Raw genomic sequence first — 20,180 nt, 5'->3', positions numbered from 1 at the left:
ATTAATGGATGTCAGAAATATACAAGGTAATTGCATTAAAGGGTAGTGGTTGCACCATGTGTATGCATGTGTGAAATATTGGTCCCATATTAACAAAGAAGTCAACTTTGATTGCACACAAAAAACTGAAGGTTTAACTTCTATGATTGGAACTAACACCACCCTTTAAGTCCTTCATGCACTGCCATTTGTTTAGATTATATTTACACAAAACTCCAGAAAATTGTGAAGTGAAAATTAAGACATTTGAATGGAATTCACAGAACCAATTTCTCCATTCTGATCATTCTTGAGTGAACCATCTAGCTTGTTCTAATATAAACTGTGATATTTTTTCTTGTTAAGTGTTCTCATTTTATTTTTATGTTGCACATTATAAATCTATCTTGAGTTAATGTAGTCATTTATGGCACCCAGCAATTAGGATATTGTCGTACAGATTGGGCAGCAATGGTAGATTTAGTAAATATATACCGGTAAATAACATTTATCTCACAGGAACTGTGGTGGATTTGGTAGCAATGCAGGTGTTGACTAAAGTTAAATACAATGTTTGGATTATGTGTCGGCAAAATGTGTTTATACTGATACACCAACAAAAATTTAGCATTGTTCTTTCTCCCTTAAATTGCGAACAACAAACAATCGTGATGTAGAAACTATCAATTATCTTAAAAACAATGCTACCAATAGTAATAGGATGCACCATTATAACTGGGGGAGGGGGGTGTCAAAATATTTACTTGCTCCCTCCATTTTTAATGGTTGAATCCATATTGTCTGGCTTGATTGTTAATTCTAATCACAAATGCTTGCTACTCTTATGCATTGTTAAATATATTGTTCAAAGATGTATATCTGTTTTTTGAAAATAAATTTTTATTAAAATCATACAATGTAATGCTGACTTTATTAGTCCTCATTCGGAAGCAGTCAGGGACTTGTGGATTGGTGTTTGTGCATCCATGCGTCCAGACCTATATCTTGGACATGCCTGGACCAATTACATTCAAACTTCACACATACATCTGTCATTGTAACGTAATTTTGTGGTATTGCACTGGGCGTTTTCGCAAATTTCACATATGGAATGATTAAGTGCATAAGCGTCCTCTAATAAACACAAACATGGCTGACCCCACACAAAGAAGTTCGCTAAATCTGTTCTATACTTTTTGGATTTCGGCATTCCTATTATGTATTCCTGGTAGGCACATATGTTTCACTATCTAATTCATGATGGCCGAATAGTGGCCATTTTGTTTTAACAAATGCTGTTCTAGAGATATACAGATGTATTGGGTTGACTGTCGACTGGTGGCCATTTTGTTTAAAGTAATGCCATTCCAGAACAATATCTCTCAATATGGACTTGTTTGACGATCAGATACAAGATAACTGAATGTCATTTTAATGTTGAAAAAGCATCATAATCAAACATCAGCTTCTGGATCCACATTTCTATTACTATAAAAAAAACTATACATCTTAAATTTGATATCTGGGACTGTGCGATGCATGGCTTCTTTATCTATGTTTATATATTAAAAACATAGTATTACTTGGAAATCGGGGACAACACAAGCCTGACAAGTGAGCAGAATTTATTATTTTAACCGCTCACCAGTCTGATCTTGAAGACACTAGGAATACTAATCATTTGAGAATACATATGTACAGAGACCAATAGATTATCAGAAGATATTTTTATTTAAATGCTGAAGTTTAAAATAAAAATTAACTGCTAGGTTTTCAGTTTTATACTTTTGATGACACCAGCTCGAATTCCGGATATTTCACCGCCATATCGATCAACCTCCTTACGAACCTCTCTAACCTGTAATACAAGAATAGTATAAAAAGTTTGAACAAAGTTACACATTCAATTTAATTGCCATTTTTTATTGGAAAATTCTGATTTCCTAGTGTAGAAAGAAGAGATGCTGAAATGTTTGAGTTACGGATATCAAGTTACACAAATTACCATGCTTATATTTCAGAAACCACACCCAAATTTTAATTTATGTTCAGTTAACCGAACTTTGAGTTACAGGCAACATACATTTTTTGTTTTGTTTAACATTCAAATTTTAATTATCAGTTAACCGAACTATGTATATACAACTCTATATTCGTAACTTGAACACAGCATCTTGATTTGAATAATGTGTACCTGTCCTTTTCGTCTTATTTTGGCTTTCCTGTACTTTTCCCTGTGCTTTACTCTTGGGTTACGCAGAGACTTCTTTCTTTTTGGCGTCAAGCCTTTATTTTTTGCCATCTGGAAATGATAATATGAAATTAAAATTTGGCACCCATGTCCAGTCTCGGACCACACCGTCTCTGACCATGTCCAGTCTCAGACCACACCGTCTCTGACCATACCATGTCTCAGACCACACCGTCTCTGACCATACCATGTTTCAGACCACACTGTCTCATGAATCACTGTTTTCTGCTGTCTGGAAATCCACTAATTCGACAAATGTAAGTGGAATTGTTTAATGGACACTGAAGACGGGTACAGCATACAAACCATCAGTTTTATCATCACCATTGGATATGACGCCATGGTTTTAAATCTATGCACACATTACAGCGAGCACAAGATATTTACATACACTTAACTGCCGCACCTGGTGGGCAATTCCCGCTCATGTGACAGTTAATCAAAACACCGGATTCCCGATCACGTGACGCTTTTGATGTGTGGTCACAAGGGACGAGGGGTAGTTGGACTATTCCATTGCTTTGTAGGAACAAAAGTCATTGCTGTGTAACTCTCTATATAAAATATATGCAATAATACAAACATAAAACTGTGAATGATTAATAACATGAAATGATAAATGTAAATTCCTTTGATTGGTAGTTTGTTGAGATGTTGTAAATGGATTTATATTAATAATATTGGCATTGTCAGTGTCGCGTTCAATTTCTCGCATAATGGCATGTCTCATTGTCAGTTTGCCAGAACACTCATCACCCAGAGTCCATCTTTCCTGGAATATTCTACTTACCGTATTACCCCGGGCACGCGCCCCTCCCTGGGCAAGCGCCCTCCCCCTGTTTTCACAAAAGTTACATGTTGGGGACATCCTCGGTTAAACGCCCAGGATGATTTTTAGCCAAGAACGGGGTCAACAATAAAGTTTTATTAGTCAAAAACGAACGCGTTCTATTTATTTAAATAGTGTGTTTGATACGGTAGTTCTCTTTTTGGAGTGTGTGGTGGGCCTGAAAAGGGCCGCTTTGTTTGTGTTTTTACGTAAAAACTCATTGGAACTTAACAATGTAAGATGAACCACACAGCATGTGGCGCACACGTTCTGCTTTCTCTTCATTCACGATGAATCCAATATTGCAATATTGCAACGATCCATACCTTGGTGAGTGGTTTGAAGCACTTAGCTTTGGTTTCAAAACGTAGCATTTCACTGACTGTGAATCCATAACAAGAGCTAGCACTTTTGAGACATCACACCGTAAACTTGCTACTTTCTTTCCATCCTTCATCACAGCATGTGGATTATTTTTCTGTCGTTGAAGAAAAAAACATTTTGCCGACCTCAAGTCCATTACGATAACCATAATGAGGCATGCCGACGATGGGAACTTGTTGCATCATCGTTATTTTTGTAATTTTGTCACGTGTGTGAGTGCGTGAATAAATCATGTTAATGAGGTCGACCAGAGTTTATTTTCAGTCTGTTTTTTATGTATCGCCATTTGGATATGTTTATGTATTCACAATAGTTTGTAAACATTTCCCATCAGTAATAAAAGGTTTATTTGTTTCATAACCCTGTCTGCTATTCTTCAGTAATTACGATACGATGTATCAATACATGCGTGAACAAAATTATGCTAATGAGGTCATCGCCATCTTGGATTACAAGCGGTAGTTTTTTCCGGTCGTTTCGACTTGCACTGATCACGGTTACCGATACTAAAAAAGTAACCGTGCATTGATTACAATACTTACCATAATTGTAGCCAATTTCAGTGAGTAATACAACTTCATTTGCTGACATAAAACAAGTTTTATTCTTGAAATTCGACCCTGTGTTTTAGTGTTCCCACAGTTCTTGACCAAGTGCTCACGTTATTGAAACCTCGCATGAATCAAGAAATAAGTTTGTGTACAAAGTGTACGAAAGCATTCCTTTATTTGACCTTATCATACGATCACAAAAACAACTTTTTAAAATCTTTTTTGGGGTGGTCCTCGGGTAAGCGCCCACCCCCAATTTTTCCCGATTTTGTATGTTCAGGCCCCTGGGCGCGTGCCCGGGGTAATACGGTAGTTTCACCTCCACACCGTCACTGTACAGGCCTAATCACCATATACCATTTTCTAATATCCTTCAGATCTGAGACAAAATTCGATAAACTCATGATTTATTGTGTAACCTGTCAGAACGTATCCAACCGATGCGACAGAATTGCCGCACAATCCCTTGAACTGTTGCTCTCGCCTCACAGGAAGCGAATAATCTCCATCTCAGTGTCTTCGTCTACACGCTTTGACATAATAGCAATAATTGTTCAAAATCAGAAACTGCATTCAAGACTAAACTGTTCTCATGAAGTTAATTTAGGTAATTTCATTATATATTACGGGCATTTTTAAATATTTGTGTCAACTAGGTTTATTATTTGCGTGAAACGTTCAAAATAGAATTTATTAAATGAACGAGCCTATGTATGCATGAAATAATAGAATGTCCGATATCAACAATGAGTAAAACATAATTGTTTGATGAATATTTGACTGAACGCTTACGCATTGTAACAGTTGAACCCATCTGAAACCCTGGACCATTGTTTTGATTAACTGTCGCATAGGCAGGTACACAATGTATGTAACTTTATTGCGTCTACAACGGTCACTGGATCGTCTAGGAAAGTGTCTGGGGATGTTGCAAAGTCCCTCGGTAATTGCCTACCAGGTGTGGGATTTAGGTGTATGTAAATATCTTGCACCTGCTGTAACAAAATTACTTAGTACATGAACTTTATTAACTCTATAGATCCTAGATGACAGAGTGGAGGTGTTCATATTGGTGATTGTCTGTCATCAACAATTTCATTTTCATCTATTTGAAAACTCCAATTTGATACTTGATATATGTGTATCTTGGATGGACCTCTATTAGATTAGTTTCTTCTATGCATTAAGGGGACACTCACAACTTTGCTGAAACTATGGAACTATTTTCAACCACTGTCTCATTAGGTGCTGACAGACAGACCGACAAACCTGATCACCATGGTTACCCGGTACTATCAGCCTTAGTGGGTTCTTTAAAAAAGACTATTCCATCCAAATGTTTGTACTGACCTCGTATGTAATGGCTCTTTTTGTCTCTGGATCCATTTTTTCTAACTCTTCTGGATCAATTCCTGTTGCTGCGGTGATACTAGAAGTAAACAAAGAATGACATCTCAAACTTCAAACTGTTAGCTTGGGACATTGGGTGAAACCATTACAGTCAGCTATAAAGCTGTTCCACAGAAGTGTAACACACAACAAAATACTGTTTTTCATATTACAATGAAACTGAAGTTAATGGAATAGTCATACACCAATTTTCTCAAAAATTATTCGTAGGCTTTTTCTACCAGACATATAAAGACTTACTTCAAGTCAGTCACTTCAATTTTCTTCTTTTTTGCGGATTCTCTCATACTTTCATAAAACCGTAGAGCTTCCAGTTCCTCCGAGGTGAACATATTCTTACTTGCTTTACGTTTCTTGGTTTTCTGGTAAAAAAAATAAATGTAAGTCATTGTATGACCTAGGTTTGACATTTTACACTCAATAGCAAAATATGTGTATGATCAGTTCACAAGCCTTGCCTTAATTTAACATAGTGAAACTTTGAAAGCCTTGCCTCAGTTCAACATTGGGAAACAATTCAAGCCTTAAACTATCCAAGCCATGTCTCAACTGAACATAGAGAAACTATGCAAGCCTTGTCACAGTTGAGCAGGAACTATGCAAGCCATTGCTCAGATAATCAAAGAAATTATTCAAGCCATCCCTTTGTTGAAGAAATATGTTGGCCTTATCTCAGTTGAACATAAACTATGTAACCCATGCCTTAGTTGAACAGAAAGTATACAAGTCGTGCCTCAATTGAACATACTATAATACAGTTTGAAAGTCTACCTTTTCCTTTATGACTGAAGTATCCACATTTTCCTCATCACCATGGTAACCAGGTTTGTCTTCATCACTTTCATCTAGCAAAGATGATAACTTCTTTGCCTTAATCTTCTTGTGTGTTTTATCTTCTCGACTGCTGGTATCCTTTTTAACTGAACCTCTTTTTTTGGTTTTCATTACCATCTTTTCTCCAGCTAAAAGTGTTGTTATTTCCGGTTCTAGCTTCTTGTCCAGAGGTTCAAGTTGTTTAATGAGCTGTGCGGTACAATGTAACAATAAATTAGCCGTGGTCATCATGACATGTCGTGTTTAATACGAGTCACAAACAAAGTATAATTACATTTCTAATGGGTGATACACAATGAATGAAAATCTTGTCATAATTTTTATATTACTAATTTTTTCATATGATAATTATCATGGTGACTTGATAAGAAGAGAAGAAGTGTACTTACATTTCGGTATGCAACTAATCTTCCAATCACAGGGTGATTATGTATTGGTGTATGACGTGACTTCAATATCATGTAAAAACTTATATTTATACAATAACTTGAAAAAAATTAAATGTTCAATTAATTTCTATGAGTAAACAATATAGAAATATGCAAATATTACTATGGTTACACAAGGCAAGCTTTCTTCATTTTATCTGGAGTTTGTTTTCGTCATGTACCTGTCACTATTATATATGTAAACATCTAGTGAGAACACTGATTGTATGCATGGCAATACTTTTACATACACATAAAGTTACACCCCCATTATTGTAATATAAAACACTTACTTTAAATAAAGTTTATATTTAGTTTTTATGTACATTGCACCTTTATCTGTAATCTGATCATTCTGCAGGAGGTTCATAAGTGGCTGCAGTTTATCTATCACTTCTCTAAGCTGTAAATAATGTGAATACATGTAAGACGGGCTAGGGAATGTAAGCCAGTTCAGCAATCTAGTAATTTAAAACAAGTCATTGTCAATGACACGTCCCCGTTCCGTTCATATTTGAGTGACATATACATTCAAAGCAGATCATGACCGAAATGCACCTGCATATGTACAACACATTGTACTAAATTTGAACAAAATTCATCCATGCATGACTGAGATCCGGTTCCGGAATTGTGAAAATACGTGATTTTAATGCATTTTCGGCCTTAAAATGGCCATCATTCAGCTATTGTTAAGCGGATAATGAAACAAATGCACATATCTATTTGTGACATGATGCACCATGTGTGTGTGAAGTTTGAACTTGATCAATCCAGACATGTCTCGGATACGGATCCAGAACTGAATTCTTTAAAACAAAATGGCCGCCAGTCGGCCATTTCGAACTTGATCCGAAAAAAAAAAATGAGGTGCATCAAGGTCCTATGATGTTTAATGTATGTACCAAATTTGAACAAAATCCGTCCATGCATAACTGAGATCCAGGTCCGGAATGGTTAAAATGTGCGATTTCAATGCATTTTTGGCCTTAAAGCGGCCGCCATTTGGCTATCATTAATGAGATCATGAAACAAATGCACATACATATTTATGACATGATGTACCTTGTGTGTGTGAAGTTTGAACTTGATCAATCCTGACATGTCTTGGATACGGATCCAGAACTGAATTCTTTAAAACAAAATGGCCGCCAGTCGGCCATTTCAAACCCGATCCAAAAACAAAAAAATGACGTGCATCAAGGTCCTATAATGTTTAATGTATGTACCAAATTTGAACAAAATCCGTCCATGCATAACTGAGATCCGGGTCCGGAATGGTGAAAAAATGCGATTTTGATGCATTTTTGGCCTTAAAATGGCCGCTATTCGGCTATCGTTAATCGGATCATGAAAATCAAAGAAAGCTTAGAAAGAACTCCCATGTGCTGAGAGTATTGGAGACACATTAAATATAATTCGAAATTACTTAGCTGAAAACTAATTATGCAAATCAGAAAATTAATATGACCAGATTTGAGTGTAAAACTAATGAGGTCTGCGCAATGTAACAGAAAATCTATGTCTCCAAGTTTAATTGAAATGTGATTAGAACCAAAAAATTATGAATTATTATGCTTATTAGGGAATTAATATGAACAGATTTTTACCCCAAACTAATTAGGTTTGTACATTGTCCTAGAGCATCTTTGTACTAAGTTTCATTGAAATGGAATAATTAGTACCGTGAAAACTCCAAAATTTCGACCCCTCTAAAAATTCGGCCGCCTATTTATTTGCCGGGGTTCGGTGTTTTATTTACCTCCAAATTTTCGACTCCACTAAGAATTGCCGACTCATTCTTATTCGAAAATTGCGACCAGTTTTAGTTTTCCCCCAAACGAAAAAAAAACCGATGTGAGCGTTCAAACGGGACCTTCCTCGAAGGCATGAATCCGGGTTTCTGATTGACTGAGAGATTTTTATTTTATTGGTAACGAAAATATATTCTAAATAAACGAAGTTTCAAATAAAAACGAACACAAAAATCTCGGCATGCTGTGTTTCTGAATTGTTGATTATTACTGTACTCAGTAGTTAATATAATAATGTACACAAAATAAATTTGTTGAATGGTTATGAAATACAAATAAAAGTCAACTTAGTTTCATCGTAAGCGAATGATTCCGGTCTCGTATAAACGTTTGATGCTGTAGGATATCCGCCATGTTCTCTTAGGTCAAATAGGTCAAATCGCTAATTAACCAATCAAAAAGCTGGATGATGCCAACGTGTTCAAATTACCATAGCTTATTTAAATATGTTAATGTTATTGAACGCAATGCGGAAGAGATTGGTGTTGTAGTACGATATTTTGGCTTGGATTTTGATGCGAAAACGGCATGATTTTTTTTAAATAAAAAAATTAGTTGTTTTTAAAAAATAAACTGGTCATCTGAAGAATAATTTAACATTGTTCACAGTGATAACAGCTCATTCTCGAAAGGAAGCTTACCCGCTCACGCTAGTCACGATAAAAATCATACACGTGTACTCTTGAATAGACAGACGTCAATGACTACGGTAAAACTTACTCTATTTTAGCCGGCAGGATTGATTGAAATGTCCAAAAAATGATGCCAAAATACACCTTAATAGTCCCATTTTATTTTCTTAAATCCCATTTTATTTTTTAATCCAAGGGCGAATTTACGGCAGAATTTGGTCCCTCAAATAAGGGACACGTGAGCTTTGATTCTAACCGGATACATTGCACTGGGTCGGGGAGATAGTTTGCTAAACTTCCATGTATCTTTTGTCCAATGGGTACCTGTACTTCGAACATTCGCAAGTTTTCCTAGGTAGTGCGAGACAGCTTTGTCTTTTGACCTATTAGTTTTGTGCTGACCTCTTCTCCGCGTCTTGATGTTTTGTTTTGCTTGTCATAATACTCACTGATTGATGACTTTGTTTAGATTTTGAGTTACAACTCGGCCACGACCTTTGCTTTTACCGTGAAACACGAGGAAGTTTACGTCAATTGACGGACATTGCATTTTTTAAAAACTAATGAAGCACACTGTCTATCATCCCCATTTTTTCATTTGCTGATTTCTATTCTGAAAAATTCGACCGTCCGAAAATGCACCTTAATTTTGACTCTAAAAACACGTCACATTTCTAACACCAATTATTTAAAACCGGTCGAAATTTTGGAGTTTTTACGGTGCTTTAGATATCAGTGTGAAAGCTTAAAATTGGTTAATTATGCAAATTAGGTAATTAATATGTACAGATTTTAACCCACAATTATTCAGGTCTGTCTATTGTCCTACAGCATCCATGTACATTCATTGATATGTGATGTATAGTACCTGAGATATCAGTGTGAAAGTTGGTTAATTATGCAAATTAGGTGATTAATATGCACAAATATTTACCGGAAACTAATTGGGTCTGCATAATTCTAGATTCATTGAAATGTGATGATTAGTACTTTAGATATCAGTAGAAAAGCTGAAAATTAATTATGCAAATTAGGTAATTAATATGCACAATTATTTACCCTAAAACTAATCAGGTCTCTGCATAGTCCTAAAGGATCTATGTACCAAGTTTCATTGAAATGCGATGATTAGTACTTGAGATACCCGTGGAAAAGCTGAAAATTAACTAATTATGCAAATTAGGTGATTAATATGCACAAATATTTATCGAAAACAATCAATCTCTGCATAGTCCTTGAGTATGTAAGTACCAAGTTTCATTGAAATGTAATGCTAACTACTTATATCAAATGCTGAAAATTAATTAATTATGCAAATTAGGTAATTAATATGTACTGATATTACCATAAAAACTATCAGGTCTGTGCAGTGTCGTATGACATCTATGTACCAAGTTTCATTGAAATGTGATGATTAGTACTTGAGATATCAGTGGAAAAACCGAAAATTGACTAATCATTATGCAAATTAGGTAATTAGTATCCACGGATTATTACCAAAAACTAATCAAAACCTAGCATTAGTTCAGAGCATCTATGTACCAAGTTTCATCAAAATCCAATGAGTGGTTGTTTAGATATCAGTGGAACAGTCATGGAACCACTAAAAAATAGCTAATTATCATGCAAATTAGGTAATTAATATGCACGGATTTTTACCAAAAATTAATCAAATCTGCGCATATGTTCAGAGCATCTATGTACCAAGTTTCATCAAAATCCAATGAGTGGTTCTTTAGATATCAGTGGAACAGTCATAGAACAGCTAAAAAATAGCTAATTGTCATGCAAATTAGGTAATTAACGAGCATGGATTTTTACCAAAACCTAATCAAATCTGCGCATTGGCCCAGAGCATCTATGCACCAAGTTTCATCAAAAACCTATGTATGGTTCTTGAGATATCAGTGGAACAGTCGGACACACATACACACACACATACACACATACACACATACAGACACACTAACTGCAAAGACTCCCATTTTGTGCTTCGCACATGGGAGTCAAAAATGCATGTGCATATGTCCCATATAATGTGTGATGTATGAGTGAAGTTTGAACTTAATCGGTCCATGCATGTTCGAGATACAGGTGATCACGGACGCACGGATGCACACAGGGCAAAACATAAGTCCCCATTTTCGGACTACGTCCGAACGGGGACAAACAATTGTTAATATTTTGTTTTGTGCTTCGTTATAATTAAACGTTATTTTTGATGATATAGTAATATAGTACAGCCGTGAGCAAGGTTAAAGCACATCACGCATGTGATGCAAGAACTAATCAGAGAACAGAAGAACAATTATTATACGCCAAGCTCTGTAACCTCTGCTGCTGAGCAATATAATAATGTTCGTTATTGTACTGGTTGACCCTTGACCCCTCCACCTGATCAATGAAAACACAAACAAAATATTTGTGGAGCATAAATGCTGAATCGTACAATATACAAGAACCTAAATCCTGGTATTTTGTTAATAACCTTACTATTGTACAAAACGTTTTAAAGATTCTGAAACTAATGGCTAAAATATCAATTTTGCTTTTAGAAATATTTTGCCACAGGTGCTGTCAGTTACATATTCAAAATTTGTATAATCAAACGTACCACCAGCACTCCACTGATGCAATTCTGTGTGTTCTTTCTTACTTGATCAAACAATAAGAAGGTTCATAACCAATCTTAGACTTTCATAAAAGCTATAAAAACTATCTAGCCATTGTATTTGTGCTGTCAAGTTACAAACATCTCCAGAAAGCATTATAACATGTAATAACAACCAGAAGATGTAGTCAACTTTGAAAATCAGCAGCTGAGATACTGCAACCTTGATTCACGATATTTACTCATATATTGTACCAGATCGCGTTAGTGCCCATGCCAGGTCAAGCGCCCACCCCCCACTTTTGTGAAATTTTCATATTCGGGGTCACATTCAGCAAAGTGCCCGCCCCTTCAAAATGCCACTAATTTAAAACTTGGTCTATGATCATTGCTTAACAAATTTGATACAGCGTTGATATCGACTGCCGTGAATAAGTTGTGAATGCGTAGACCACGGTAACCGTGCATAAACTACGCTTCGACAATGACCTTTTAATAAAAGTAAAATGCGGTAAATATTTCATGCCATATTCAGTTCACCTATTAAAATTGCTAGTTACCAGTTTTTTGAAAAAATCATGCCATTTATTCGCCGAAATCAATTCCAACAGATTGCACTTCAACATTGATACCCGGTAATTCACTTTCGCATTGCGTTACCAGAATATCTTTGGGAATTTCCGAAGAAATGCATCAGTACAACACGGCATTCTCATTGGTTAATGACATACTTGACCCATTAAATCAAAGGACATTGTTGCAGGTCAGATCTTGTAGGAATACATCATGGCGGAAGATGCTTTTCATCGAGTGTACAATCCAACACACTTATCAGTAGAGATAATGATGAAGATTTTGACTGTAACTGTGTTCCAACAGACACTAATATTTTTGACCTTGTAAATTCAGGTGGTATGCAATTAATATTGTAATAAAATGTGGATATTTTTTGTGACCATTTCTGTTTCTTCATTGTAAAACACAATGACGACGCAACTAATTTTGTAATTTTATTTCGCCTCAAAGAAGTACGGTACTATCCCCCACAATCTGTCACATGGTGAATTAGAATTGTCATTTGCACTCGGGTAAGCGCTAACCCCCAAAAAAATCATGATTTTCTGAGTTGAGGACACTGGGAGTTAATGAGGCCCAGTACAGTAAATATGTATCTGTAGTCCTGGCAAATCATGTCCCAGTACACTGAAGCTCAGACTGATATTGAAACAGCAGAATAGCAGTGTGGGGATGGTGAAGCTGACGAGGCATTCCAGACATTATGAAAAGAAGTGTTGTCAGGCCCTAACTCAACACTGTACAAACATAACTTTAGACTGCTCAGTTTCATTTTTTTTTTATCATTTTAGTTCAAAAAATGCATATGATAATAGGTTATACACAAAATACTGGATTTTATGTCTTCATACATCGTACGCTACATTATTATTCGAATGACGTCTCTGGATAAAACTTCTGTGTACGATGCACTCAGACATAAATTCAGGTTTTTTGTGAATAACCTATTATTACAGAACATTAGAAAGTGCATATAGAGAATTTTAACTATAGTGCTGCTTTACTCTGTCACAGTGTACTCATCTCTAGGTTGTCACTATATTGGTAGCCATGGCAACCACATTTTATCATTGTCCACTAACAACTATAAGATGGTAGCTAGTCAGTTTTTTATTCACAATATTGCTACTTATATAAGGTTTACCTTTATCTTGAAGTCATCAATGAGCTCCAAAAGTTCAGGCGATTCTTTTTTCAGCAACTGTAATGATGGAAAATAATTTGTAGCTGGTTATCATGGAAAATATACAGGATGTTGCATACATTAACCATCATAATATTTCTCACCTCAAGTTTCTCTCTCTTTGCAAGTTTTGTCAGGTCCTTGATAACTTTTTCTTGTTCATTTTTATCTGTTTTTTTTACTTCCAGTTTGACTGTTGGTACCTGTATAAGACAATACAGTAAAAATTACATAACTCATTGATATTTCTATAAATTACTTTACACAAAGATTTCTCTTACCATACTTCCCTGATCATAAGCCCTTCCCTGGCTAAAACCTACCCCTTAGTTTTTAGAAATTTAACGAGTTGAGGGGTTTTGAAAATAGGTTTAATCTAAAATTAAAGATGTTGTCCATCAATATATGGGTGTAGAGAGTGTGTTTCATTGCACGAAACTTGTGAATTGTACTGTTCTTCTCTTTTTGGAGTGTGGGGTGGCCCTAAAAAGAGCTGTTTGATTTGCGAGTAAAACTTGCATACCGTAAATTATGTATGGCAAGCAACACCACAACTTTTACACTCTTTTTGTTCTGTTATTACTCAAGATGAATCCAGTGCTATACAATACTAGAAATCCAAAGTGAATGGAAAGAGGTGGCTTCCGAAACACAAAACATGTGGTCATAGGACATAGTTTCATTTTTCTCAATAATTACAGTGCATGACTATTGTAAATGCTTATTGACTAGAGGAAAAGGTGTTTAATACTGTTTTTACACTTTTCAAAATGGTTCACCTCTCAAAAAGTGTTAATCATGTTGGAGAACATTGCTTTCTGTTCAGAAAAAAATGGCTGAAATTGTATTGCATTGAAAATATTCAACAACAAAGATCTTGACTTGCACTGGAAATATTGATGGTACATGTTATGTAAGTAAATAATTTTGCTTGTGAACATTTTTTTCTCTACAAAAGTGTTGTGAAACTAATTTTTTCAATTTTATTTTGCCCGAAAGGACGTAATTTCCTCTAATCTGGCACATGGTGAACGATGGATAATTTTTTAAGAGGAGGGCATGGCTAAAATGATAATTAGGAATTCTTCATCTTTTCTGAGGTGGTCCTTAGGTGTATGCCTCCTTACAATTCCTCCAATTTTATATGTTGAAGCCTCAAGGCTTATGACCCAGTCAAGTATGGTACTTGTATACAGGTTTAGTCTCAGACCACTAATTTAAAACTCCTTTATACAAGGTACATTTATGCAATGGTATATCTGAATAAGCTTTAACAAACATACAAAAAATACTTCTTACTACTATGTTTTTTACATTACCATAGGCATACTAACTTTGAGTGTAAAAAGTTTTTGGGGAGATTGCCAAAGAAATCAGGAAATAAACACTGTTGACAGGAAATAAACACTGTTGATATAAAGACAAAAACAAATCTTCCATATAAAAAGCATTCAACATAAAAACTGGATTAACCCTTTACATAACAAAGGCTACCAGGCAACTCTATCTTATATTCAAATGTGTACCAACCTTGAATAGCTCCATCCCAAAATCTTCTTCTTGTAGGGTCTCTGCCATTCGTTGCTGCAATGCCAACGCTTCTTGCTCTTCTTCGTCTCGAGCAGCTTCCTCGTCTGACTCGCTCAAACCTGACAACCAAACATACTACATTTGAAATATTATCAAACTGTAGGTCAAGACAGATCTCTGACAGACAAGAACATGTTCCGATTAGTGGTACCCACAACATACATAATACATTATAATTGTGTGTTTGTTGGCGGGAAATTCAAATGATTTCTTACTGTCGATTTTTATTATTGGTTTATTTGTCACATTATAAGCAATAAATTATTTTTGTTATACTTCTAATGTTGCATATTGTTCATTTATTTCCGTTGTATGTTTTCATTTGCCATTCTATTCCCTGCCGCAGTTCGATCTATGCGTTGTCAATTTTCACGAATTTTCGTTTTTTTTGCAGGGGATGTCCGGGCATACGCCCACCCCTATTATTTTAAATTTTCCAAGTTCAGGACCCTGGGCTCTTACCCGGATAAATACAGTACTGTAAAATGACTAATTTTCACTAGGTTTAAATTTCACTGATTTAGCATTTCAGGCATATTCAGTGGGTTTTAAATTCACGGTTTTATCATTGAGATAATGTGTTCTATGCTAAATTTTACATAATCACTGGGTTTTAATTTAGCACATTTTCCATTCAGTGAAATAAGCAAAATTAAAACCCAGTGAATAATTAACCCCTTTACAGTAATATGCATAGGATTTCAATCCAAACTAATGAGTACTGCGCATTATCCCAGAGCATATACCAGTAAGTACCAAGTTACATTGAAATCTTTTAATACATTTTGTACTACATAAGGAACGGGTGAAAATGCTTAACATCGGTTAATTAATATGCAAATTAGGTAATTAATATGCAAATATTTCAACCTAAAACTAAGCAGGTCTAAGCATTATCCCAGAACATCTAGGTATTAAGTTTCATTAAAACACACACACACAGATACAATAACTGCAAATACTCCCATTGTGTGCTTTGCATACCTGGTAAATCATCATCTACATAGTCTGTATGGTAGAATATATTCTTTTTTTTCCCCCATGCCTTGGAGTCTGGAATATTATCTTTATTTTGATCCTCCAATTCATCACTTGATATGTCCGCATCATCTTCTCCAAAATCTTCATCATCTTCAGATAGTTCCAAATTAAGAACCTCCTAATTTTGATATTAAAAAAACATCATTTTATTTAATACAGTAATACAATTGAAGACAAAGCAACTACAACAAAAAAATGTCACATGGGTGTGGGTAATAAATCACCATGACAACATTCACAAATCATATAGTGGTATACTATAAGAAGTGCTAAAGAATCACACATGACCAAAAACTTAGTTTATTGTATATTGGAATATTATAATATGGTTTGATTATAGCTATATCATTTACATCATGGGGGAAGAGTTCCTTTCGTACCCCCCATCCCTAATTTTAATACTCCCTGTTACCCAATTCATTTGTATATGCCCCCTCTAGATAACTATAGATGTCCTTAGGAGGGCATGTACAATTAAATGGGGAGTGCTGGAGGGTAGGGGTAGGGGTAGGGGCAGGGATAGGAGGGTACAAAAGGAACTCTTTCCCATCATGGTTACTTAAAGACGGTTAGGAAATGCTTTTGTTAAATAGTGTGAATTTGCCTAACGATGTTGTATCTCCCACAAATTTAAAAAAAAAAACAGAATGTTTTTGATAGAGTATTCACGTTTTAGTGCCACAGTTCAACCAAGAAATGAACGACTCGGCTAAGTACTCTTTGTAATTGTGATAATCTTCAGAATCGAGAATCACTGGTAATCATTTTCACTGTTCCACTGCCGTGTGAGGCCAAGTACCGGGGGGTACCGGTAGAAAAAAATGACGAAAATTCCAATCCAAAAATCTTTTTCAGAATGTTTCACATATGAATATTATTGGTCCGATGAATTTATAGTACTCTTTTTGTATATTTTATGAAAGTTTTAGGTGATTTGGGAACTAATTGGAAACAGTTGTGTGCTTTTCCTTTCTCAGCATGGTGTTTTGTGTTAAGTCGCTACAATTTTTTTTTAGATGCCAAAAAATTCGCTATTGAATTTTTAATAATTTTTGTGTTCCAAGGTCCCATTTTTGTGTTCCATGGTCCTATTTTTGTGTTCCATGGTCCCATTTTTGTGACAACTTAATTATGTTGCAATATTTGAAGCCGTAAACTGTAACTTTAGTTGACGTGATGATTCTTGAACACAAAATTCCTTTGATTTGAATCTCTTTTTTTCTTTCCAACAAGATGTATGTGGTGTGATATCAACATTTCTATAATTCCTGTGATATCTTCTTTTCTGATCATGTGTTTTTTTTTATTTCAGTTTTCTGCTGATCTTGTTCTTAAAAGAATGCGATTTGTTCCTAAATGGTGTTTTTTAGTACCAGTAACAATGTTTAAATAAAGTACATGTGCTATTCATATCACAAATACTTTCATGGAACATGAATTAAGATAAAGGAGCACCAGGTTATTTTAGCATTCAAGTGAAGCTTGTATAATACTGTAAAATACTTTATTTTAGCTGGAATAAATTTTCGCTGAAAAGGCTTTTTGGGTGATGGAATCTATTTTCACTAATTTTTGATGAGTTGAATGTGAAATATAAGAAAAAAGTTATATTAGCTAGATTTTATTATCACTGAATCATCCCTTCAACAAAAATTAATTCAAAGCAAAAATAAAGTATTTTACAGTAGGCAACATCAACAGATCGATGTAGGAAAAAAAACTCTTTATTTTCTGTCAGCAATCCCCAAAAAATATATGCCCATAAATATTGATCATGAACATAAATTTTACCTAATTTTCAGGAATGGTGCTGAAACTATGTTTTTCATCATTTTATCATTTCAGGACTGGTTTATCATTTAATGTGTGTGTGTCAGATATTGAAATAAACAATATTTCAAAATATAAACAAGATTTTTTTTATAGATATTTTTATGGGCAACTCTCCCACCCAAACCCCAAACTGAAGGATTTAAAGTTTTTTTTTTTTATCTTACATGTCAATCAATCCTGAACAGTTATTCAACACATTACAGCAATCATAGAATTAGGCAAAATTTTGTTGATTGTTAATGTTCATTATTCTCATGGAATTAAAAAAATATTACATGCCGAGTAAGGTCATTTTTACCCACACGTAAGGAGAACATTTGCCTTCTTTACATCAGGTAACTCATGAGATGAGTAAAACTACAAACACCTGACTAATAAATGATTTTTTTTTTAAAGTTCAATATCAAAATGCTGCGCTTTCAGAAAGGAATATGACATTGAGATATACTTACTCCAGCAAAATTTACCATCTTCAATTGTTTTGTTCTGTTTTACATTCAATTTTATGAATTGAATGTGAATTCGCAGTGAATGGAAATATATATTTTTAATGAAGTTTTTACAACCCCCCCCCCCCCCATAATTTAAAACATAATACTCACATTCGAGATTACACAAAGATATTGTGTATGGTTATTCTTTGAGGTTAACAATTAGAAACCCAAAACATTAGTTAAAAAACATTTTATCAATTACAGCAACAACATTTTTTGTCATTGGTATAATAAAAAACAAATTTGAATGACCTTGGTGTTGTTCAATCAGCAATCAAGCTTGTGCATGAACGATACACAAAAACAATAGTGAATTACAATTTGAATCTACATACAATGTATATGTATATAAATATTTACAAACAAATTTGAGTTAACAACATCCATGGACAATACAAAATGAGAGATCAAATTGCTAAAAATAACTACATTGTATTAAGAAAGCCAAAAATTTTATATTTTTGTTTTAGAATATGATGCAATACCTCATCCTCAGAATCACTTGTGTCTGCAGGCTGTATTCCACTAGGATGATCTAACAATATTTTTTCTTTATCAGCATGAAATTCATCAACTTCATCATACATAAATTCTCTGGATTGTGGATCAGGATCTTCTATGTTCTCATAGGCCCTCTCATCATCACTGTCATACTCTTGTTTTTTGGGCTTTGCAAAACGCCCTTGGCTTCTAACAGGAAAATATAATATTCATAGAACAAGTTTTTGTATCACAGATGTCTTGAAATGGATTAATTGTTATTTTAATGATTGTTATTTTTTAAAAGCTTAAACATAAAGAAAAAAAAGACATGTCATTGTCTTTTAATGTAAATCAGAAAAAAAAAAGTTTTTTTAGTTTTTTTTTTATAAATTTGGCTATTTCATTAGCGTCAGCCAGTATCTAAGTATGGCTGTTTGGAACTAGCAGAAAATGAATAATTGTTTACAGCTTGGTAAATCATAAAAAAACACCCAAAATGTGGAAATATCTATTTTTGTATTGTTTCTTCTAGCCAAACAAAGATCGTTATGCTCCTGTGGTGTCAGATACACAATTCTTACAAGTAATAATGGGCCAGTTGTAAGGATAGAATAGGATAGGATATTTTATTTGGCACTTAAACAATACAGAGCTAGTGTAAAGTCCAAAATAACACAAACAAAATAAGCTAAAACAATTCTAAAACATGAAAAACAAATTTTGCTAGACAACTACAAATGATCAGAACTTGAAAAAATCAAAACAAAAATATCCTCTCTAGCTAATAGTTGTAGATGGCAGAATCTGTCTTCTCTTTTAATGCCTCTATGTCGACCTTTATGTGTTGTTATGTGTTTTGAAGATGTGTAACATAACACTCGGTACAACAAACACGATTGCTCGAATTGAAGAGGGTGATAGTACTTTGAATAAAAATTTGTCTGAGGGGGAAATAAATTTACTACCATTTCGTAATATCCTCAGTTTTGCATTGATAGTAAATTTCAACCCCCTTCAACAATAGTTACACGCAAAGAACAGTTCATGTCACCAAAACAAAACAGAAGTTCAGTTCATCCGTGTCCAAAGGAAGATAGTCATGCGTAGCTGTACCGTCTATTGCTTGGCAATCTTTTCAATTCATAAAGTTGCTCACCTTCTTTTCGGCATATTTTTCTATTAGTAAAGAGCTCGTAGGAATCGAAAATTGTTCTACGCACGTTTTTCTCTCGAAAGGTCAGAGTTCAGAGGTTAGTC

The 20,180-nt window shown here is 34.7% G+C and overlaps 1 protein-coding gene across 2 annotated transcripts; it reads right to left on the bottom strand.

The window, feature by feature from the left end:
- Positions 1-1,691: 1,691 nt before the first annotated feature.
- On the bottom strand, positions 1,692-20,175 carry LOC100375125 (something about silencing protein 10-like). Of its 2 annotated transcripts, none has more exons than XM_002733782.4 (13): positions 20,080-20,175; positions 18,926-19,130; positions 16,057-16,231; positions 15,013-15,131; positions 13,587-13,685; positions 13,444-13,500; positions 6,960-7,069; positions 6,628-6,724; positions 6,176-6,427; positions 5,645-5,766; positions 5,345-5,423; positions 2,174-2,281; positions 1,692-1,837 (listed from the first exon to the last, which is right to left on the bottom strand). In XM_002733782.4, exons 1-13 carry the CDS (start codon positions 20,091-20,093, stop codon positions 1,745-1,747), a joined length of 1,530 nt encoding a protein of 509 aa, XP_002733828.1. In that variant the 5' UTR covers positions 20,094-20,175; the 3' UTR covers positions 1,692-1,744. The 2 variants fall into 2 exon arrangements, with proteins under 2 accessions (XP_002733828.1, XP_006815322.1); XM_006815259.3 differs by having other exon boundaries at positions 18,926-19,127.
- Between the last annotated feature and the right edge of the window lie 5 nt (positions 20,176-20,180).

The sequence above is a fragment of the Saccoglossus kowalevskii genome, chromosome 15 (genome assembly GCF_978046115.1).
Source record: "Saccoglossus kowalevskii chromosome 15, keSacKowa6.1, whole genome shotgun sequence".
NCBI lineage: Eukaryota > Metazoa > Hemichordata > Enteropneusta > Harrimaniidae > Saccoglossus > Saccoglossus kowalevskii.
The sequence above is the reverse complement of the archived record's forward strand: the minus strand, read 5'-3'. Positions and strand labels throughout refer to the sequence as shown.

Bases quoted from the DNA above. Each gene is read 5' to 3' on its own strand.
- LOC100375125 (XM_002733782.4), bottom strand. The intron at 15,132-16,056 runs GTATGCAAAGCA...TTTGGTTGTCAG, and splicing joins TGTAGATGATGATTTACCAG to GTTTGAGCGAGTCAGACGAG. The intron at 1,838-2,173 runs GTACACATTATT...CTTGTATTACAG, and splicing joins AAATAAGACGAAAAGGACAG to GTTAGAGAGGTTCGTAAGGA.